General features: G+C 27.1%; 4 protein-coding genes across 4 annotated transcripts; all 4 read right to left on the bottom strand.

The window, feature by feature from the left end:
• Positions 1-1,185: 1,185 nt before the first annotated feature.
• Positions 1,186-4,883, bottom strand: LOC108775846 (lysosomal aspartic protease-like). The gene is made up of 8 exons (XM_018542292.1): positions 4,825-4,883; positions 3,071-3,309; positions 2,395-2,513; positions 2,100-2,299; positions 1,884-2,006; positions 1,648-1,792; positions 1,419-1,511; positions 1,186-1,347 (listed from the first exon to the last, which is right to left on the bottom strand). Exons 1-8 carry the CDS (start codon positions 4,881-4,883, stop codon positions 1,186-1,188), a joined length of 1,140 nt encoding a protein of 379 aa, XP_018397794.1.
• Positions 4,884-6,940: 2,057 nt separating this feature from the next.
• On the bottom strand, positions 6,941-11,379 carry LOC108775845 (lysosomal aspartic protease-like). Its single transcript, XM_018542291.1, has 8 exons — positions 11,321-11,379; positions 10,598-10,833; positions 8,852-8,976; positions 8,569-8,768; positions 8,361-8,477; positions 7,403-7,529; positions 7,198-7,290; positions 6,941-7,027 (listed from the first exon to the last, which is right to left on the bottom strand). The coding sequence occupies exons 1-8, from the start codon at positions 11,377-11,379 to the stop codon at positions 6,941-6,943; spliced, it is 1,044 nt and encodes a 347-aa protein (XP_018397793.1).
• A 1,787-nt stretch (positions 11,380-13,166) lies between these two features.
• LOC108775844 (lysosomal aspartic protease-like) lies at positions 13,167-18,468 on the bottom strand. Its single transcript, XM_018542290.1, has 8 exons — positions 18,407-18,468; positions 16,538-16,791; positions 14,787-14,905; positions 14,499-14,698; positions 14,116-14,238; positions 13,888-14,035; positions 13,420-13,539; positions 13,167-13,334 (listed from the first exon to the last, which is right to left on the bottom strand). The coding sequence occupies exons 1-8, from the start codon at positions 18,466-18,468 to the stop codon at positions 13,167-13,169; spliced, it is 1,194 nt and encodes a 397-aa protein (XP_018397792.1).
• A 2,455-nt stretch (positions 18,469-20,923) lies between these two features.
• Positions 20,924-24,336, bottom strand: LOC108775843 (lysosomal aspartic protease-like). Its single transcript, XM_018542288.1, has 8 exons — positions 24,278-24,336; positions 22,979-23,223; positions 22,158-22,276; positions 21,879-22,078; positions 21,607-21,729; positions 21,382-21,526; positions 21,160-21,252; positions 20,924-21,088 (listed from the first exon to the last, which is right to left on the bottom strand). The coding sequence occupies exons 1-8, from the start codon at positions 24,334-24,336 to the stop codon at positions 20,924-20,926; spliced, it is 1,149 nt and encodes a 382-aa protein (XP_018397790.1).
• Between the last annotated feature and the right edge of the window lie 596 nt (positions 24,337-24,932).

The following is a 24,932-nucleotide window of genomic DNA, read 5'->3' as shown; positions in this document are numbered from 1 at the left end:
GTCAACAGCAGTATTTGATCACCAAAAGGAAGTTCGAAACGATTATTTTTAATAGAGGAGATAATAACAAATCGATCGGTATCAATCAAAATATGTGAACAAACATTTAATTTTGTAACATTACAAATGATTTTTATCACGTCAGAAATAAGCTTTGCGCGATTTTTTTGACAAAACTGTAAACAACAATACTTGGACATCTCGTAAGGAGACTGTAGACTATATACTCGAATTTATGTAGTATATAAATTCACAATTGTAATTCGGAAGTATACAAGCATCTAAGATCCAGTTAAACCTATATCTTAAATTTGTTATTATTTATCACAAAAGGTTTAGAGATGAGGTAGACAGACAATAAAGTTAAAAGAAAAAAAGGTGAAAGGAAAAAAGAGAGAAGATTAGAGAATCTAATTTTCTCTCGCAGAAATAAGGCAGGAAGAATAAATGAACCTTTGTAAAAACAGATAAAGAAAATATTCCGCAAATTGCACATCCTACAGAATATATAACTATTACTGTTCTAACTATTTTCTTTATTATCGAGATAATACAGCATTAAAGTACATAATTTCTGCAAGTAAAAAATATTGCAGTTCTTGTATACGCATCGAAATGATTTAAATAATACCATTTTCCTTTGCCTAAATTTTATGTAGCACTTTCTACAATAGTATATATTTTATGTAAGTTTTTAAAATATGTTTAAGATTTAAAATAATGTTAACAAAAAAAGAAACATTAAAACAGTTACTTATGTGAAAGAAAATATCTATAAAATATATGAAATAATTATAAATACTTCTTTTGAGATATTTATTTAAATCAAATTAAAGAGTCGATATATGAAACTGACGTACAATAAGGTGTATGTACACTTTATTTTAATATAATAGATTTCGTTGCACTCATAATATCATATAACAGTATAATATTATGTTGAAAGAATAATTTGTACGAAATTATTAATAAAAATAATTTTTCTAATTTTTCAAAATTAGAAATTTAAGTATCATACATATTTAAAAGCGTATCACATAGATAAAAAATAAATAAAAGTTGTAAGATAATAGACATAAGAATTAGTGTTTGAAAATATTTGTCTTAATCTTTTTGCTCATTATCATCATTTAGATATTCTAAACGTTTGTTTGCAAAAATCTGTAAATGGATACGAATTTTTTATTACTTCCCAGGAGCAAATCCAACCCGGTTCTTCTTCATATCGAACTCGATATAATATCGCCGTATAAATACATTTCCTAAAACCCACTTATCCGATATCACTTCATCGACATCTAGACCCTCAAAAGCACTCACACACTTGATCGTATCGTTTACTACAACCTATAACAGATTGAATGTGACATGACATTTCTATTTTAAATTAATTTAAAACGTCATTTATTGATATTTACCTTGTTAATATAATCTTCACTAGTGAGATTAAATGAAACGCCATTTAACACAAAACTGATATTGGGCAAAGAAGGAATCTTATTGCAATCCACCTTTAAAGAAAACGCGGTATTAGAAAATCAGTAATATATCAAACAATTATTTTATATAAACGTTTATTAATATTATATATTTCAATGATGTTGAAAGAGACTGCAAAAAGCCACTGCGAATAGTGTCATTATTTACAATTATTTCTTCCTCAATGTAAGTAGCTCCGATCAGTTCATTAATAGAATTAATATCCACTGATGGTCCAATTAGCAGGGTAGTACCCGTGTCGATTAAGGCTTCACAGCCTTCCGAACATAAAATGCTATGTCCTATTTTAATCCTAAAGTTGCAACCACAATAACAATTATATACAATATACAATCTACAGCCGACACACACACATACTTGTAATGTAGAAAATAGTCACCTACTTATCTATCGTAAATTGCCAGCCTACTTTTTTGGTAACATCAACATATGTAAGCTCGCCTAAATAATAATTGGGGTTGGAACCACCCAATATTAGTTCACCAGCCAATTCGGATGCGGCACTTCTGTATAGATTATATATTTTTTAATATAGGAAACAAATTTTTTAAATAAAAAATATTTTGAAACACTTGTGACACATAAAGAACGATACACACCGATTTACATAAATACTAAAAAGTGGCTCCACCAAGCCTTGTTTAATCATGTTATTAAATATAGGAGTCATTCCTTTGGCAACTACTCCTTCGGGATATCCCATTCCCAAGATACCGTCAAATTTCGAATAGACAAATGCTGTTCCTGATTGGTCTATTGCTTCCCCAAATGTTTGATTTTGGATGTTAAGGCTACCAAACTAGAAGAAATTGATGTAATAATTTTTAGAAAATTTTTAGAAATTATTATTAAAATTATATACACCATATTCGTGACGATAGCTCATATACTCACATTCACTACATCTATAGATAAATATCCGGACACTTCACCACTACTATATGGAATATTGAATGAAGTATCATTTTCCACATATGTGCTAGATTTTTCAAACTCATATCTATTATGTGTCCCTGTATGAAATAATGCGTAAAAAAATTAATCACTTTTTGAATGATAAAGATTCTTGAAATTAATTTTTCTGTATGAATTTAAATATACGTAAAAAAAATTGATAGTTGTTTAATCATCAAGTGTAAATTTATATTTATATATTTTGCATGAACACGTAATTTGTAATTGGTTGTAAAGATTATTTTTACTCTTAAAACAAGTATAATGAATAAAATTAATTGCATGTAATTGTAAAACTTAGCTCCATAATGTTTATCTGCTTGATGATTTTAACTTTCGTAATATTAAAACTTAGATCTTTTTTTTCATTATTTTAAACTTTAATATTTAAGAAATTTTATTTGAAATGTAAATAGGAAAAATACAATTCTACAGCATCATCTCTATTCTAAATTTTTACGTCAATTATATCAACTTGATATAAATAATTCAAAAATAGAAAAAAGCAATAAAAATGATTTTAATATATGTAAGAATAATACTGTTAAATGTACATGTAATTTTATATATAAAAAAATAAAATATTAAAGTAATAGTGACATTATGACATACTTACAGCAAGCAACGTTATGTAAATCACAGTTTGAAGAAGGTACCCATAAATCCGAGGAACCAGTGTCGATAAGTACTTTAAATATCTGCGGTGGGGTTCCGATTGTGATATAGACGTAGTAAGAAGTATTGTAATCATTAAATAGAGATTCCCTTAGAACGATAGTACTTCTAGTTAAACGATCCTGTCGACGATCAATGCTAACTGATTTTTCAATAGAGCTTGTCTTATATAACGAAATTCTGGAAGCACCATAAAAAAATTCCATTATATTTTACAATTTGTATATGTTATGGGCAATTTGATTAATTCGGAATTTATATAATAGCCAATCAATATGGATAACGGCTGCTTGTTTTGGAAAATTTGAATAATATTATAGAAGCAAAAATGTCCAAAATAATCAAAATGTGATTAGTTATGAATTATGCCCACGTACAAGTGAAAAATGTGGTTAATAAATTGAAACATTGAAAATATTTTTGTAAAATAAGTTTGTTTTCTACAATCTCAACTTGTTACTCATTACATACTATGCATTTAAATATTTATTTATTTATTTAATTCCTTGTACTTTTAGTGTTTTAGTTGTAGTTTGTTTCTGCCAATTAATGTCTAAAAAGAACTTTTAATATATAATTATTTTGTAGAAGTTTATATAATTGCATGTAGGTTATTCGCAAGCTGCTTATTTACGTAACAAAAACCAAAAGTATTACGATTTTGTTATAAGTATTCTAATGAAATAAATATGTATAATTTTTTTTAAACATGTGTCTTTATTTACATAAAAAATTGAATTTTTACTTTACATTAACAAAAAAATTATATGTACAAAGAACATATTTGTCAAATAAATTAATGAAAAAGAATGTTTATTTATTAATTATAAAGATAAAACAAATTAAAAAATACATAAATGATAAAATTTAATAATAAGTAACGTGTCGGTCAACTAAGTATAAATATTAAAAAGGGGGAGACACAAACTAAACAAAATACATTTAATAAGCGTTATAGAAATCTCTCTCAACACAAAGAAAAATTATTTTACTTATTTTTTAAAATTTGTAAGTAGGTATAGTGTTTTCTTTTTTTTGTTTAGAATTTTTGGAGAGTAGAAAGAAGATTACATTTTGAACTAGTATGATATTCGAATCGTATTGATAAAATTCGATTTACAGCAATATATTCACATCTATTTAATACAAAAACAAAATCAGAATGGGTAAAAAAAATGTCTTATACTGTTTTATAATCCGATTTATCAAAATGATCATTTAGCATTGGAGGAAATGTACTATATAGTAACCGAAAAATTGGAATAATTCTTTTCTATTAATTATATTGACCAAACAAATTGGGAATTGTGCATATTAACCGGTCATTATATATAATTCCCAATTAATTGAATTACTTGTATAATATATATATGAATATTATACAAAATACACAAATTGAGTGATCATTTTCAAACGTTTTTTTATTGAAAATGATTAAAACCTCAATATTATTAAATATTGTCAATTTTTTTTTAGTTTCAATAAATAAATATTATTTGTATTTATCGATATACATATCACATGATATATTTAGTTTAGTTATTTTTTATTCGTAACATTTATTAAAGAAGAAGTCCTAGAGAAAATTTCGAACATTTCTTTATTTGACATACAAACCACATTCTTTCAAATTTGTTTTAATTATCATTGAAGTATTAATCGCAAATCATTATTTATATGTGCTTGTCAGCTCACCTATGCAATTCCGCGTTGATCAGCACGAGTGCGGCGACCGTCACGAAAAGTCGAAACATGTTTTTTGAATTTTCTGGTAGTTAAGGATGCAAGAATTAAAAAAACTATAGAGAGCGTTGTAATTCTCTGTCGCGCGAATCTCTTAACGGTCAAACGCACAAAGGACGTAGTCAACTATAGAGTTCTTAATACAAATATTGTTTATATGTGAGCTTATGTGTACGTTCTTGTGTTTATAACAGAGTGGAAAGTAAAATAAAAAGAGAGAGCGAAACGTTCTAAAAACAATCCTAACAGCTAAATGTAAAATGTAATAATTTTTTAAAAAATTGCATTTTTCATATGTATACTCATATTTCACATATACTCATTAAACAGGGATGGGAAGTAACTCGTTACTTATAACGATGTTACAGTTAGAGTTACTTTCTTCAGTAACTGTGACTTAACTTCGTTACTTTTTTTCCATCTGTAATTATAACTTAACTTAGTTACATCTTCTAAGTAACTGTACTAACTTATTTAATAGTTATTGTCATAGTTATTTTATATATTTTAAACTTATTTGTCAATTTAGTGTGCGGTAGTATTCCACTTGGCGCTACAAATGCTCTGAAACATTTGATTAATCACAAGAAAGAAATTTAATTAAAGCATTCAATAAACTCTTGTACCTGTTTAGTCTATATTTTTGAGTCTAATGGAATCCGCTAATCAAATGCAAGAGTGCTCAATGAACGGTTGTAATACTAAATGCACCTGACCATCTGAGCCGTATGTTTTCTGAATGCAATCACGTAATTTTGGATTAGTGCTGGAATTTATTTGCAACTTTTAGCCGAATATAAAAAGAATTATTTTTACAAAATTGTATATGTGTGCTATTTCATATTTATATTCATATGTGTTAATATTACTTTAACGGAAAACGTCTTTACCATACAATTTTCTCATCTTTTTGAATAAAATTGTATAACATGTAAATGTAAACCGGTCTTCTTTTTAATTGTCTTAGGCTGCATTACTATGATGACCCCGAGTATCATTCTTGTTTAATATTAGATGAAAAACAAGTGTAAAACGATACACAAATGCAATCGAGTAGTTTCTGAATGCAATTCTAATGGTACCGAAGCTACTAGTGAAAATTCCGATGAAAAAAAAACTCGAAAATACTTAAAAGTAACTTAAAGTTACTTTTTCAGTAGCTGTAACTGTAACAAATTACTTTTCGGAGTCAATATTTGTATAATAAATTGTATAATAAATTGTAACAATAAAAAATTAATTACTTTTTGAAAGAGAAAAACTGTGTAACTGTAATTAATTATTTTTACAAAATAACTTTCCATCCCTGCTCATTAATGTATATCAAAGAATTTAAATAAATTCAATGATTATAAAAAAAAACAAAATTAATCTTTAAAAGAATATTATTATTTCAAAATTTCAAAATTTGAAGCATTTTCTAAATTTCCGAGAATGCTCTTAATATCAAAATTTTAAATTTTTTTAAATTTTCTACATTTCCAAAAATTTGAGATTGTATGCTGCAAAGATATAAATTTTAATAATCGGCAAGGTATTGAAATTAGGAACAAGGTAAAATAAATATTTCAATCAAAAATAACATCTTTATTCTTGTTTTACATTTATAAGTAGGATAAGAACTAAGATAGATAACATTACAATAACATTATATTTAAATATTAAAATATTATTAAAAACCAGTAGAATATAATTATAAATATGTAAAATATGAATAACAAATTATATACGTTCTTATAATAAAATATGTAAGCGTGTTTTAAAAATAAAAAACGGATAATATAGTATAATATATATGCCTAAATCATACACATATGATATTTTATTTTATTTAAAATAATGTGATGTTTAGAAAGTATGTTTTTGAAATATGTAAACCATAAATAAAAAATAAGCTATAGAAATCATTAAAAAATTTGTCTTAATTATAAATTATATTATTTATATTATTATAAATTATATTTATTATTATGATAGATAATAATAAATTATTACTATCATTTATATCTTTAAATATTTAGAAATAATCTTGAAAAGTCAATCAATAATTATTTTGCAGTGGCAAATCCTAGTCTTTTTTTCCCAACGTCGAACTCAATATAGTATCGACGAAGAAATACATTACCCAAAATCCATTTTGATTCTTCAAGAGAGTCTACAAAAAAACTTACGCATTTTGTCTCATTGTGTGATCTAAACTATAATAAATGAAAATTAAAACAGATGTATAATAATATTTTCTGTCATAAAACAATTTAAAATAATAAAAAATGATTTTGAAACAATATTTCTATTCTAAACCGTTATTTGACCATATCTATTTACCTTATAAATATAATCTTTACCAGTGAGTCTGAATATATTACCACCTATGAAAAGATCCACATTGGGCACATTAGAAATCTGGTCACATTTCACCTTTAACAAAGCTAACAATTAGTAATATATACAATAAAATATTTATCAGTTTATTTAGTAATATCAAAAAAGAGTTGTATGCTATTGCGAACAGTTGTTATCTATTATTTACATATGTCTGTCTGTGAGGAGCAATAACTCCGGTCAGATCCGATGATGGTCCTATTAGATAGGAGGTGCCCGTATCGATGACAGCTTGACAACGGTTCTCGCATACAGTGGTACCTCCTATTCGAACCCTGTACAGTATATACAGCGATAGTATAATATTAACAATTAAGTGACATACAATACTGGGCAACAATAAAGATGTATACTAAAACAGCCAATTCTTATTAATTTTGTGGTGAAGATAACGAATGTCAAATTAAATTAAATTTTAATTTTGGTTTTCATAATGCATTAATTGTAAATATTAATAATCTGATGTCACTGTCCAATGCTATCTTGCAATAGAAGCATAATAATGAATAATCATTTTTGACGTATTTTTGTATACTGAATATGAATCCGCATCTAAACTTGACTATATTATGTCACAATTTTGAAGAAAAAATGACACCAAAAAGACTGAAAACAATGGTCTTAAAGATTTTCATAACATAATACTATAAGAGCAACCTTTTTTTAAATATTATTAATAATTTTGTTAGAGTAATGCAATATTAAGAAGAAATAAATTCCCTTTTTCATGTATTATATGGGAAAAGAGCTACTTTTAAATTGATACGTCTTTGAAATAAATCATATCGAATTTCACACACATATTAAAATAAAACAAAATATAATTAAAAATTAGATATCTTTGCATGGCATGAATAAAACAAAGTTATTTTATAACATCATAAAAACTCTTAATTTTTGCTTCTTTAATACAAAAGTCGTTTTTGCTTGATTAATGTAATTTTCTCGAAATTATGAGCTAATATAACTTGATTTAAATAAACAGATTCGTGTTCAGCAAACAAAAAATCTAAAATGATTATTCACATCTGCGATAAAAAAAAGAGCGTTGTTGCCCAATATAGTCTGTAGTCGACATACGCATAATTTGAAAAATAATCGCGTACTTATCCATGGTAAATTGCCAGTATCCTCTGCGGGTAACATTAACATACGTTAACTCATCAGTGTAATAAGCGTAATTGAAACCACCCAACACCAACTCACCACCTGCCGTGGGCCTTCTATATAGAAAGACAAAATTTTTTTAATATATGGAAAGACAAATTCTGTATATGGGGGAAGGTAAACTATTTAAAAATATTAGACACATGCCGATTTAAATAGATACTAAAAACTGGTAGCTCTACAAAGCCTTGTTCTATCATGTTTACAAAAATAGAAGTCATTCCTTCGGAAGACATCTCAAGGTAACCCATTCCCAAGACACCATCGAATTTCTTATAGTCAGAACTGGATCCGAATCCAGTTACCGCTTCTCCAAATATTTGATCTTCAATATTACATCCAGCAAACTGTAAAGTTGATGTTTCTTTAAAGAAATTTTTGTAAAATATAACTGAGATTGAATAAGACTGTTTTCCTGACAATAACTCACATTTACTATATCAGTTGACAAATATCCAAATATATTATATCCACCGTTATATACAATACGGAATGTTGTATCTCCACTTGATGTGTATGTGGCAGACTTTGTATTGTCATATGCATTATGTGACGCTGTAAAAAATAATCGTAAAAGTAAATCGATTACTATTAAATATTCTAAAAGTAAAATTTTCTTCATTAATTTATACAGTATGTAAATGAACAATATTTTGAATAACAAAAATAAGATATTATAAACTTCGGTATTATAAACAAGCAAAAAGAAGTAAGCAACAGATGACAATCTTTACATTAATCTCATAATTTCAAAAAGCGAAACGTTTCGACTCATACAAAAGTCCTCTTCAGTCTTAAAAATTTTTACACAAATAGTATTTTACACAAATTTATTTGAAAGTGTATCTAACTTACAGCAATTTCAGATGCTCTATGTAGAATTTTCTTTCTTCAAATCGAAAAATAATATAAACTACTGGAAGAAAGAGAAGAAAGAGGAAGAATTTAAAGAAAGAGAATTGTACATAGAGCATATGAAATTACCGTAAGTTAGATACACTTTCAAATCAATTTTATAAGTATGTATTCTTATTGGTTGCACAGAATCATGATGCGGATAATTTTCATAATACAACTGTATGAGATAGTTTTCTTTCGTTTTTTTAATAAACTGACTAATAAAAGAACATTTATGACTTGTTGATCATAATTCGTTTAATTGTTATACATATTTTATTATTATACTATTTGTGTAAAAATTTTTGAGACTGTGAAGAGGACTTCTGTATGAGTCGAAACGTTTCGCTTTTTGAAATTATGAGGTTATTGTAATAAAGATTGTCATCCGTTGTTTACCTCTTTTTGCTTGTTTATAATACCGAAATTTATAATATCTTATTTTTATTGTTTTTAAAATATAACAAGCGTTATCTTAACATTTATATTTTTAATATTTTGAATCATTAAATGTATTAATATTTATATTTTTTACTTAAATACATAAATTGTATTTTATATGTATCAAAAATTATTTTTATATTTACAGAATAAGTATGAAATAAAATAAATAAACAAAAAAGCAAATAAAATAAACCGCTAATAAGATTTTGAATACAGTATATAATATTTGTTTATTCGTTAATTTTTATTTTTGAAACCTTATAAAAGTTTTAAATTTTAAACAATTTAAAAAATTGTATGTAAAATGTAAATAGATAAGAAAGATATTATCTATAATCTTATTTAATAATTATTAAAATAAAATTAAAATTATTTCCATATGTGCAATAAAAATATACTAAATATAAATATATTTGTATAAATAATGAAATAATTATACAGTAAAATTTAGATAAAAAAATAAATTAAATTAAAAGAAACAAGTCTAGTTTTTAAAATAAAATTCGGTGATTGATAATGCTTTATATGCAAAATTTCCAAAAAGGATTTTAAATTCTATAAACTGCGCTCTAATTCAGTTTGCCAGGCTTAAAATGTAATTATAAACTAAAACTGAAAACAATATCACAAATCACATTGATTGTCAATTTGATAATAATGCTAATGAATATTTTAAATAATATGTAGAATATCGTAGAAATAGCGATATTATGATATAAACTGCATTTGAAATATCACTATGTTAATACTGAAAACCTATATGGTTTACGTTACGTGCACAATAATTTTTCATTGATTTGGCAAGATTTTAACTATAGAACACAGCCATACTTACTGCAATTAAGAAGGCATTCTTTGGATGGTACCCAAAAATTTGAGGTACTAGTATCGATTAGTACTTTAAAGTGCTGCGGTGGAACTCCAATTGAAATAATGACATAGTACGAATAATTATGATCATAAAACATATATTCTTTTATGCCCTTATGCGAAATCAAACTAATCTGTCGACGATGTATGCCTGATTCTTTCCAAGATTTTTGAATAGAATGTGTCTTGTATAATGGAATTCTTGAGAAGCAATACAAAGATTTCATTATAGAATACACATTAATAGTACACATTTAATAAGGAGATTACGTTTTTGGAATTGATATAATACATATATTTATACGTACTATTTAAATAAATATATGCATGTATAAATCATACAACATACATATATACGAATTTTGTAAAAATCATCTCTGAATATTATATATTTCTTATTTCTAAGAATTATTAAAGCTTCAATATGTTGATATTAAGAAATAACTGCTATCAGTATTAAATCTATTTACATATCAAAATAAAGTTTAGACTGTTAAATGCAAATTGCTCCGTTTGTAATACTTATTTTATTTAAGACGTGATAAAGACGATAAAAATACAAATATCAAAGGAATTCTTAAAAGCACTTCTTTATATCCCCATTTTACTCTGTACAAAGTATATTTCTCTACAGATTTGTTTTAATAATCGTTACATTTATTGCCAATAAAAGTTTACATTTGCTTACCTTAACAATTTCGCGTCAATCAGTAGGAATGCTGCGACTGTAACGAGAAGACGAAACATATTTCCTAAATTCTTTTATTAAAACTACAAAAATTAAGATTTTAAAAACGTTATAACTTTTTTTTTAATTAGGCTACAGTCAAATCACACAACAGAAAAGAAACAAAATCAATCATTAGTGCCTATACATATTACATGGCCGGAGACCGCGTCTACTGATACACAATTACATTGTATATGCGATGCTGTTTATATACGAGCTTATGTATACACGTGCTATTTAAAAGTGTGAGAAGGACAAAAGAACGTACAAAACGTTTTAAGAGCAATCATAATAATTCTTTTCATTAATCTAATCTCTAATCAATTTCTTTTTAAATTCTCTTCGTACATATTTCGATTATACGAATCAGCGTGACTATATGTATTTGAATAAAATCAATGATTAATGAAAAAAAGACGAAATATTAATCTAAATCAAAGTAATTATAAGGCTCTATATGTATAAAACAATATAAATATAAAATTTAATTTATAATACTTTATATATTTTATGTAACATTGAAAATGACCCGATCGGAGTCGTAACGTTTGTTTTAGATATATTTATATGATTGTTTAAATTAAATTAGTCGTTAAATTACTTGTTGCCTTCTTTATATTTATACTGAAATATTAATCGTTAAAAGTATACATTCTCCTTGATATCATAACCCAGGCTGCATTCGGAAACATTACCCAGGTTTTCCCAAGTATCATCTTATCCTTGTTATTCATTCAATGTTAAACAAGGATAAGACGATACACGGGGGTACTCGAGTGATATTTCCGAACGCAGTACCAGATAAATGTCACATGATTGTATTAACTTGGTTTAATAATATTATGATTTTTTATATTTATAGTATAATTGATTTATTTTATGTACACAACATTTATTGAAATCTCAATAAATCCTTACATTTTTCGTATCTGTATATACATTGTATACGAGATTCCGTTACAGAATTTACCATTTGTTTTAATCGATCCTGTTTCATCTTGATTACGTTTAATCATATTTATAGCCCTTAAAAGTGATTATTTCGAAAACTAAATTTTTTTGTATAGTTCGTTTATTTAAAAAAAAATACAATGTTTATTAAAGTTAAAAAAGCGGCTCAAGTAATAAAAATCAATTATTATAGAAAACAAGAGCTACGAGTCAATAAATACAATTAATCTTTTTATCAATTTACCAAACTTTCTTAATTTTACGTTTTATTCTTATAAAATTATTTTATTCTATGTAACACACATTTTAATACTTGATTGAGCCTTTTAATATTTTTAATCATGTTCAATGATTCACACGATTTAAATTTTATAAAAAAGTTGAGATGCACACCATCATCGCAACAACACTAACCGCAATCTACCGATTACTGCGCTACAATCACCAATAGAGAAAAGTGATACTATAATGTTGCTGTTCTCAAAGAAATATCACACAAGAATTAGCTGCATATACATCAAGTTACAAGTAAGCTCTTCTTTTAGTATGCGTTATAATTTTAATTTTCTCCGATGTTATAACAACATTGAAAATTACCTCGTGTGAGGTAGAAACGTTTGTTTTGTTTAAAATTTAAAACTTGTTATTATATAAATGTATTTGTTTCACTGCTTTATTATGTAATTATTTTTAATATGCCCTTGTTAAAAATTTGTAATTGTATTTATTTATTGGTTCGTATTATAAATAGTGTTCATTATTATTATAAATTCTTTAGAAATGGCTGATAATTATAGTAATATAATACAGAGAAAGTACCCTTCATATTATACCACCGCTTGTATAATATGAATTAATCATTCCTAAAGGCAAATCCCATCCGATTGTACTTCATGTCGAACACGATATAATACCGACGTAGAAATGCTTGTCCCAAAAGCCAAATCGATTCGTCATTGAAATTACTTTTCTTCGTATTCGCAAAAGCGCTGAGACACTCCATCGTACCGTTCACCATATTCTACAACAAATTGAATATGAAAATTGAGAGAGAATATTTCTATTCTAAAACAATTTAAAAATATTATTAATTTGACGTTATTTACCACATGAATATAATCTGTATAAGTGATTTCGAATGATTCACCACCTATGAAGAAACTGATATTGGGAAAATTAACTGCCCTATCGCACTCCACCTTCAAACGAAGCTTAATGTTAGTAATCTATAATACATTAATTAGTGTAATCGATAGATCCCAGACATTGGAACACAATAACAGAGCACGCACGGAGCACTCTGCTGCACGCGAGTCGAATGCTTGCCGAAATGACATAGCAACATTTCGGCTGATGCACGATTCTTTATAAGTACCTATAAACAAAATATGCAATGGTTCTCTACGCGCGTCCTATGATTGTACTTGACCGGGACCTAATAATTGATATAATATTAAACATTTATTAATATATTTCAGAAATACATTTAATATTAATATATGTATATATTATGTACATAATTGTCATATAATTGTTGAAAAAAAACTGCCACTGCGAAAAGTGGCATTATTTACAATTGTTTTTGCCTCTTCAGCATAAACTCCTCCAATTAGTTTGTTAATAATTTCAATATACACAGATGATCCAAGTATTAGATTACTAGCCGTGTTGACAAGAGCTTCGCAGCCATTCAGGCATAAGGTGATATTTTCTATTTGAATCCTAAAGTGCGACGGCATTAACAATTAGTTGGTATATAATTTATTGCTAACATACATATACTTTAGAACATAATTACGTACTTATCCATCCTAAATTGCCAGTATCCTTTGCGAGTAACATCAACATACGTAAATTCGCCTAAATAATGATTAGGATCAGAGCCACCTAAGATTAGTTCACCAACCAATTCGGATATAGAACTTCTGTACAGATTATACATTTTTTAATTGAGAAAGACACATATTTTATAATATGAAAAATTAAACTATTAAGATAAAGGCCGGTATTCATAGTCAGTTCTTATATTCAAGACCGTCTTAAGTTCAGTTTTGAGGAGTTACGAACCAATCAGAGGGCCGCTTTAGCATCTTAAGACATTACTTAAGGCAGTCTTGAAATAAGAACCGACTATGAATACCGGCCAAAGAGATATTTTTAATCACACATATAGAGCGATACATGCCGATTCACATAGAGACTAAAAACTGGCTCAATTAAACCTAGTCTAAAAATATTATTGAAAACGGAAGTTACTCCTTTGATATATGCCATTTCCGGATAACCCATTCCTAAGAGTCCATCGAATTTCAAATGGATAAACATAATTCCTGATGCTTTTATTACTTCACCGAATACTTGATTTGGAATATTAAAGCCAGCAATCTACAAAAAAATTGATGTATTCTTTTAGAAAATATTTATAAGTGATAATTAAGAAAATAGAGTACTTTTTTGCCTGACGATGACTCACATTCGCTACATCCGTACTTAAATATCCGTGCACAGTTCCATGTGTGTACGTAACATTGAAAATATCAGCATATGACTCGAAGGTTATGGATTTTTCGTAATTATAAAAATTATGTGATTCTGTATAAAATAGTATGTACAAGTAATCAATTCATATGAAAAATTTTAGAATTTTTTCTGTAATAATATTTAATACACTTTTCAACAAAATTATAAGTAAACTTATATTAAAATTTTACATTAAGTAATTTCGTGAAAAATAGTGGTATTTAAAAGCCCTTTTTTCTCATTATCTTAAGAATAAAATTTGTTATACTTTGTGAAAATTTGTGTAAACTTTAAATTCATTCTTCCGCTCACCGTCGTTTTTAAAATGAACACGTGTTACACCTCCAAAAAATTATATAATTTAACGCACTTTATGAACTAAAATAAACCTTTTTCGCAAATGTCATGATAATCTAAATTAAGGAAAACTGATGAGAACATATCGTAACGGTCAAGCTGGATCTTGGGTGCTTCTATAAAATTGCGTGTGAATTTATATATCATCTACGGATGTAGATTTTTAATAACGCGCCGAATTTTTTTCAGACTTGAAATCCGAATTCTAAGTGAGTAAGTTTACACTTAAAAATCTGGTGTTTCCACTTCGTCTTTAAATGACTTTTTGTAAACGCTTATATATATTCACACAAGCTATTGTTTGTGACATAAGGAATCATATTCAGTGTAGTGTTGCTTCTGTTTCCTAAAGATCCATTTAGTAATCTTACCAAATAAGTTCGAATCATATTCGCAACATAAATGATAATTTAAGTAAATTTAAACTAAAAGTGAGTGAAAACTGAAATAAGTATACAATAACATAAGTATTACCCTTATAATTATAGTATTATTAGTACTACTCTTATAATTATAGTACTGTTTTACTAGAGTATTTAATTCCATCAAAAACATGAAGCTTTTTCGTCCATTTCATGCGATAATATTTCTAAACAGCACATTGATTATTTAAAGATTGTGCTTGTACTCTCAAGAAGCAATCAATGATTGTATAATGTAATTTTAACGTCAATGCAAAGAGATATTGTTGCTATCGTAAATTTTTATATTACTATAAAGTTGAAACTAATAGAATAGCTCCGCTTTATCCTAATAGGAAAAAGTTATGAAGTTTGGAAAGTCCGCGGTAATTATTTAAATAGTCTCTCCTATTTTAAATAATTACTATATTTTTAAATTTACTAGAAAAAATCCATATTTATTTCCAATATTATAATTATCAATATTTACGAAAAAAATGTATTTTATCTTATAAAGTACGACAAAGTATGTAATTTTTTGAAACATAAGATGCCCTTACTTTAAAAAAAAAACAAGTAGGAGTTGATAAATAAAATAATGTAATCATGAAACTTATTTCTATAATATTTATCTATCAAATAATTATAATTTTTGAAATTTTATAACTTTCAGATTTTTAACTATCTAAAACTATATTTTATTTAATTTTTATTTTAAATATTTTCAAATTTTATTTAAAACGTAATGAAAAAAATACAATTCCACAATATCATCCCTATTTTATAAGTATATGTACGTCTATTATACTTGACATCAATCATAAAATAGAAGAAAATAATAAAAATTATATCCGTATATAACAATGATATCTTATTAAATATAAACATAAACTCTTATAAAATTAGAATGCTAAAGAAATAGCAACGTTATAGAAATAACACTTACCGCGAGAAACATTATTCAAAATGTAGCATTTTGATGGGATCCACAAATCTGAAGAAGCAGTGTCGATAATTACTTTAAACTTCTGCGGTGGAGTTCCAATTGTAATAACGATATAATACGGAGCACTTGGATATAAATATCCATTGAATAAAGGTACCTTGGTTACAATACCAGTGCTCACTGGAATTAGACGACTCTTTCGATGATAGATGTCAATCGATCTTCGAACGGAGTTTGCCTTATTTAATGGAAATCTTAAAGCAACATGAGGAAAATTATTGTATATTTTATATATGGGGCATTCCATGCCAAGTAAGCCACCCAATTTTTGGGCTTTCTCGTTGCAGCGCTCTTTTCGCTTGTCGTTAGTGGGCATGAAAGGCAATTTTGAAAATAAAGTGCAGACGTATTCTTATAGAAAATTGAACGCTCTTTCACGTAAGAATATTCTTTTTTTGATCAGACCGGTTTACGATGATGTTTTTCAGTTTTGAACTTTTCAAAATGGCGGCGCGCCTAAAAGGCCGCTCTCAATTTTCTTTTAATATAGCTCAAAATGTAGCTCCAGGTCTCTACTTTGTTACTCTAAAAGGACTTAATGGCACACGCATTCGTTTAGGAGTAAGAGCTAGGAAAGTGAGGCAATGTCGCTCCGTCCCCCTGCCGCACCACTCATTTTCCTCACTTTCCTAGCTCTTACTCCTAAACGAATGCGTGTGCCATTAAGACCTTTTAGAGTAACAAAGTAGAGACCTGGAGCTACATTTTGAGCTATATTAAAAGAAAATTGAGAGCGGCCTTTTAGGCGCGCCGCCATTTTGAAAAGTTCAAAACTGAAAAACATCATCGTAAACCGGTCTGATCAAAAAAAGAATATTCTTACGTGAAAGAGCGTTCAATTTTCTATAAGAATACGTCTGCACTTTATTTTCAAAATTGCCTTTCATGCCCACTAACGACAAGCGAAAAGAGCGCTGCAACGAGAAAGCCCAAAAATTGACGGTTCTACAGTTCAGTAACCAGTTGGCCTACAGGTATATTATTTGGCATAGAGTCTTTATTCATCAAACTGTTCAAGTTCACGCAATATGAACGAAATCCATGGAACTTCGCAAAATGGGTGGCCCACTTGGCGTGGAATGCCCCATATATGTACCACATAAATGCGAATGTATAAATGCTGTACAACATATGTACGAATTGATTGACCATTTACAAACTCTTCTCATTTTTAAAAATTATTAAAGTTAATTTAGGTATTAAGAAATAAATACTATCTGTATTTATGAATTCACGTATTATATGAAATTTAATTATTTTAAATCTAAGATTTTCGTCCATGATGCTATTTAAGACATGATAAAAGGTCTGAATCCCGATACACACGCACACACACACACACACAATGCGCAAAATCCGATTAGCAGCCTTCCCTTGGTGCATCAAATAATGCTAACGATGACACGACACAGGTAATTGAACAAAAATGCATAGATTATTTTGATGTGCCGTATCTCTGCAACAAAAAATCTTTACTTTTTTAAAGTTGTGAGAAAAAATCCATATTTTTAAGATGATTATCGTAATATTTGCGAGAAAAAAGATTCATTACACCCCACAGAGTATGTCAAGTGCAATTGTTTGAAGACATATCTAACACTTTTTTACTTTAGAAAAGATGGTAAGCGGAAATAAGGATAAATTCAAAATTTGTGAAAATCTTCTTAACGTACAGATTTATATCCTTATAATGAAAAAGAAATTTTTACGTCCATTTTTCACGGAGTTACGCTTACTTGAAACTATGCAAAATTTTGATATAAATTTGTGTTGCGATAATTTTATTGACGAGTGTATATATGTTCATACCTTCGCAATTCTGCATTGATCAACACGAAAAGTGCCGTGAACGTCACAAAAAGGCGGAACATGTTTTCCGACTTATAATTCGGTTAAAACTAAAGTTACAAGAATCGAAAAGATTTTAAAGGTGTTATAATTCTCTTTCGAATCTATTTATAATCAAAACGTACAATAGAAAAGGATGTGACTATTAGAACTCTCAGTGATGTTTATAAACAATCTTATGTTTATATGCTTATATTTATAAAATAATGAAAAAGACGATAGAACCAAACACAGCGTTCTAAAAGCAATCCTCTAAGCTCAATCTAATCAGTAATCATGTTTTAAAAGATTGCATTTGTTGTATACATACATTTTTATTTCAAATATAATCATTAATGCGAGACTTAATAATTTTAAATAAATTGAATGATTAGCGTAACAAAATTAATCTTCAAAGAAATGTATTGTTTGTCTTTATAAGGATTATATAATTAATGTTACAATTCTTTTAAGCTTGAATATTCATACATCACAGCGAATCATTTCGAGCTATAAAGAATTTTTCTAAACTCCCGGAAGTCCTCATCCCTCCAGTCTATCTCTTTCACTGTCGAGAATGTCTTTAAGTTCTTTAAAATTTATTGTATTTCGTACAATTCTGAACTTTTATGCAAAAACTTAAATTCTTGATAATTGTCAAGGTATTAAAATGTAATTAAGTAAAATACAAGAGAAATTACAAGATATAATTATAGTACAAGGGGTAAAATAAATCTATAAATCATATCTTCAAGTATCTTAATTTTAAAGATATACCATACATTATAAATAAGACTGTGATAAATAAAATATGCTTAAATATTGAATGTTAATAAAAATTTGTAGAATATGATTATAAATACGTAAAATGCATGTGTGTGTGTGGATAATAAATTACATATACATACACTTAATTAAAAATATAACCGTATTCTTGTTAAAAATAAGAACAGATGTATATAAATAGGTGTATTTAAACAATCCCACACGTTATTTTAGGTAATTTAGAATATGTGAAAACAATAAACTGCGTTTTCTTAAGAAAATGATTAAGTAAGTAAAAATATGAATTACATTAAAGTCATTTTTGAAGACTATGAGAGTTTATTAAATATACTCAAAATATTATATATTAAATCGAATCAATTAAAATAGATGCTAAACGATCCCCTAGTGAAATTGTGTTATGTGACGGTCATATACAAGAAATATAAGGAATTTAATTGTTGAGAAAATGATAAAAAAATGCCATGTAAGTTGTATATCCCACGCAACGGTTAATTATTATTGTTCTAACTATAATATTTTCTTTTATACTACTATCAAGATATCGGCTACAAATTTATGTTGCATTAAAATCAATTTCTGCACTAAAAAGATATCCTAAAAAACTAATAAACAATAATAAGCAAGGCCAAAAGCTTAAAAAGATTATATTATTTGCTAAAAATCTAAGTAGTATTTTCTTAAATAGTACTAACAATAAGTAAATATTGCAAATAAATATTTAATTTAAAGAAATATTAAATATAAACGTATAATATTTGATTTAAGTAGGTAATACTTTCTTTCTTCGAGTAAATATTTATTTGCAGTAAAAAAACGTTTTCTTAGTATTATTTAGAAAATATTACTTAAATTTAGTAATTTTTTTATCGTGTAACTTATTAGAAGTGATTAGTGCTAAAAAATACTTACTTACATATATCAAAATAATTCAAAATTATCTTCGCCGTATTTTATTTAGTATTATTTACAAAATTTTTTAATCCGTGCATATTTTTGAAATATGTTTATAATAAAACAATAAAAAAGATACTTATATAAAAGCTGAATATTTATATTACAATACAGAAAAAAAATGTTATGGATGTTACAACCAGAAATAATGAATTTTTGATCATTAATATATTTGGTTGTGATAACCCTAAGATGAACATATCTTTACACAATCATCAATTAAGATATGCCAATTTTATGGTTATCATAATCGTACTATAATTCTTATAGTCAAAAAGTATATTGATGGACGATTTTTGATCATGACAATCGTAGCCGTTTTTCAATGATAAATACCTTTTGGAATATTATATCTAAATCAAATTAAAAGTTATATATTCGGTATAATAAAAGTTACATATCGGTATACGACACCGATATACAATATACGACAAAAATGTATATTTTACTAATATAAATTTCGTTGCACCCATAATATCATGTAACACAATATCGTTACGCTAAAAAAAATAGATTTACTAAATTATTGATAAAAATAGTATTGCATTGTACATTTTTATTCTTATTTTCTAAAATATCATGTTATGTATTTATCTACAAAAATATACCTCATAGATAATAAAAACTATGAGGTAATATAGGCATAGAAATCGATATTCTAAAAAATTTGCTTAATTATTCGCTTATTATTGTCATTTATATTATAGATTTCTTTTCAAGTTTATCGATAAACACCTGTAGAGAAACACATATTATTTATTAATTTCTAAACGCGAATCCTATTCGGTCATTCCTCATGTCGAACTCGATATAGTATTGATGTAGAAGTGGTTGTCCAAGAACCCAAATCGGTTCGATTAACTTACTGATAAACGGAATAGTTCCAAAAACACTCGCACACTTGATCGTACCGTTTAGTACATCCTATAACAAATTGAATATAGCATGACATTTCTATTTAAAATCAATTTCAAACATCATTTGTCGATATTTACCTTAATAATATAATCTTCACTAGTGAGTTTGAATAAAACGCCATTTAAGATCAAATAGATATCAGGCAAAGAAGAAATCATGTTGCAATCCACCTTTAAACAAAACTCAGTATTAATAAATCATATTAATGTAATCAATAATACATTAAACGTTTATTCATATATATCCATAAATTATTTAATAAATTAAAAGCTGTCGCTGCGAAAAGTATCATCATTTACCATCATTTCTTCCTCAGTATAAGTAGCTCCGATCAATTTGTTAATAATGTCGATATCCGATGGTGGTCCGATTATGAGAGAAGTGCCCGTGTCGATGACAGCTTCGCAGCCGTTTGGGCATAAAGTGATATTTTTTATTTGAATCCTAAAGTGCGACGGCATTAACAATTAGTTAGCATATAATTTGTTACTAATATACATGTACTTTAGAACATGATCACATACATATCCATTGTAACTTGCCAGTGTTTTTTGTGGGAAACATTAACATATATAAACTCGCCTATGTAATAATTAGAATCCGAGCCACCCAATAAAAGTTCACCAATCAATTCGGACTCGAAACTTCTGTACAGATTATATATCTTTTAATATAAAAAAAATTAATTTTGTAACATATTATATACTATGTAAAGACAAAATATTTAAAATAAATATAAATATTTAAAAAAAAAGATATGTTTAGAGATACGTGATGCATACAGAATAATACATACCGATTTATGTAGATACTAAACACTGGCTTTACCAGGTCTTGTTCAATCATATTCTTAAAAACAGGGGTTACTCCTTTGGCATACATCAGTTCAGGATAACCCAGTCCCAAGATACCGTCAAATTTGGAATGAATAAAAATATCTCCCACTTGGAATCTTATTTCAGCGAATGTTTGATTTTTAACATCAAGACCAGCAAACTACGAGTTGATGTACTCTTTTAAAAAGTTTTTGATATTTCAAAATAAATAGAACACTGTTTGCATAATAATAACTCACGTTCACTACATCCGTAGATAAGTATCCGGACACCTCACCACTACCATATACAATATTAAATGGAGTATCATTTTTCAAGTATGTGCTGGATTTTTCATGATTATATCTATTATGTACCCCTGTATGTAATAGTAAGTACGTAAAATGAATCAGTTAAAGAGTTTAGAAATAAATTTTTCTATATAGTTTAAATATATGATACATATAATTATGAATTGTTTTAATTATTAAATGTATTTATATTTATATTTAAATACCTACATTATTTTAACGAGTGATTTGTAACTTGTGGCAAAGATCGTTTATACTCTTAAACTAAGTATATCAATAAAATATTATAAATCGCGTGTAATTGTAAAAGAACTCCACGATATTTACTTGCTCTATAATTTTAATTTTCATAATATTGAAACTTTTAACATAAAAACTTTTAGTTTTTCTTTTACTATTTTAAACTATTTTTAAAAAATTATTTAAAATGTAGGTAAAAAAGAAACAATTCTACAGCATCGTCCTTATTCTAAATCTTTTATATACCTATATTAATATATCATCTTGAATCATTGAAATAAAACAAAGCAATAAAAAATTTTCCTTATTATGTGTAATAATAATATTGTTAAATATAAATATAATTTTATATGTATATTATATGAGAAATAGTAGAATATGGAGTAAATAACGATGTTATGATATATTTACAGCAAGCAACGCTGTGCGAAATACAGTCTAAGGATGGTACCCATAAATATAATTTTATATGTATATTATATGAGAAATAGTAGAATATGGAGTAAATAACGATGTTATGATATATTTACAGCAAGCAACGCTGTGCGAAATACAGTCTAAGGATGGTACCCATAAATCTGAGGAACCAGTGTCAATAAGTACTTTAAACTTTTGTGGCGGAGTTCCGATTGTGATAAGGCCATAGTATGAAGCGTTGTCATTTTCGTTAAATAGAGGTTCCCTTACAATACCAGTGCTCACTGGAATTGTACGACTCTTTCGATGATTGATGCCAATCGATCTTCGAATGGAGTTTGCCTTATATAACGGAACTCTTGAAGCACCATGAAAAAAATTCTATTATATTTTATGTACATAGATATATTTTATTTGTATCACATATATAAATGCGAATTAAACGCTGTACGACATATGTACAAATTGATTGGCCATCTACAAACTCTTCTCATTTTTAAAAATTATTAAAGTTTTAAATAACAAGGTAATAACCGGGCTAATGAGAGTAAATTCGCTGTTATTGGTGCGATCATATATAAGATATGTAATAGCGTGAATTTATTTACCACGTATGTAGCAAACGCGCGTCGAAAATCCTTCGGACTTATAACGCAATTCTAATCAACTACCGTGGCAATATCACTTAGTTAAATTGACAAGCAATTTAACAATTCTTTTGATGCTTATAGCATCATATTGGATTTTAAAAATATGTTGAAAGACATATTAAAGTTTTAATGATGTAATATTGAATTAATGATAAATTAAAAATCTGTGAAAAATAGAGTAGAGTTGCATTATAAGTGAGAAGGACTTTCGGCGCGCGTTTGAGAAAACTACATACGTGGTAAATAAATTTACACTATTACATATCTTATATATATGATCGCACCAATAACAGCGAATTTATTCTCATTAGCCCGGTTATTCTTGTTATTTGAAACTTTGGAGAGTCGACTTTCAATTGAATTGATTATTAAAGTTTTAATAATTTAGTAGAAACTGAGAAATAAATACTCTCTATATTTATGAATTTACGCATCATAATGGTGTTTAAGGGGTTACATGGGTCTTGCAGGCGAAAAAAAAGCAGTTTTTCTCCATTTTTTTATGAATCGACAACACGACTAATATAATTGTTAAATGTTGCATGTATTTGTATACACTGTAAACAACATGTAAAAAATTTTGGTTACTTAAAAAATGCTAAGATCTGTACGTGACGCTTATCTCATTAAAACAATAAAGAAGAAATCTGAGCCTCAAAGAAATCGTTAAGCATATTTTATCTGCTTTTTACTTTACACTGTCATATAAAGTATATATATTTTGCGAATTTCTAATAAACGCAAACATTTATATATGCTCACCTTTGCAATTCTGCATTGATCAGCACGAGTACGGCGACCGCCACAAAAAGTCGGAACATATTACCAGAATTAATTTGGTTATGACTATACAGTTACAAGGATCAATAAGATTTCAGAGATGTCCTTTCCAGAGAGAATTCCTTTTCAAATCTGTTTACAATCAAGACGCATAACAAAAGAAGGATCTAATAAGTCATTAGTACTCGCAGACCATTCAGTACTGTTTATGTTGTATAGAAGCTTATGTTTATAAGTTTGTTTTATATTATTTATAAATAGGTTTAAAAAAAAGGCGATCAATCAAACGAAAGATTCTAAAAGTGATACTAATTTCAATCTAATCTGTAATCATATTTTTAATAAATCGCATTTGTCATATATACATTTACATATTTCACATCTAATCATTAATGCGATTCAATGACTTTAAATAAGTTCAGTGATTAATATGATAAAATTCATTTTTGGAAAATGTATTGTTTGCTTTTGTAAAACGATTAATCGATGTTATAATACTATTAAAGTTGAATATTTATACACTGCAGGGAAATATTTCAAAATTCAAAGAAAATTTCTTAAGAACCCTCTTCTCTTTCTCTTTATCTTTCTCTCTCTCTCTCTCTCTCTCTCTCTCTCTCTCTCTCTCTCTCTCTCT

Source organism: Cyphomyrmex costatus, unplaced genomic scaffold (assembly GCF_001594065.2).
Source record: "Cyphomyrmex costatus isolate MS0001 unplaced genomic scaffold, Ccosl1.0 scaffold33, whole genome shotgun sequence".
Taxonomy (NCBI): Eukaryota; Metazoa; Arthropoda; class Insecta; order Hymenoptera; family Formicidae; genus Cyphomyrmex; species Cyphomyrmex costatus.
This window is presented reverse-complemented; position numbering and strand designations above follow the sequence as displayed.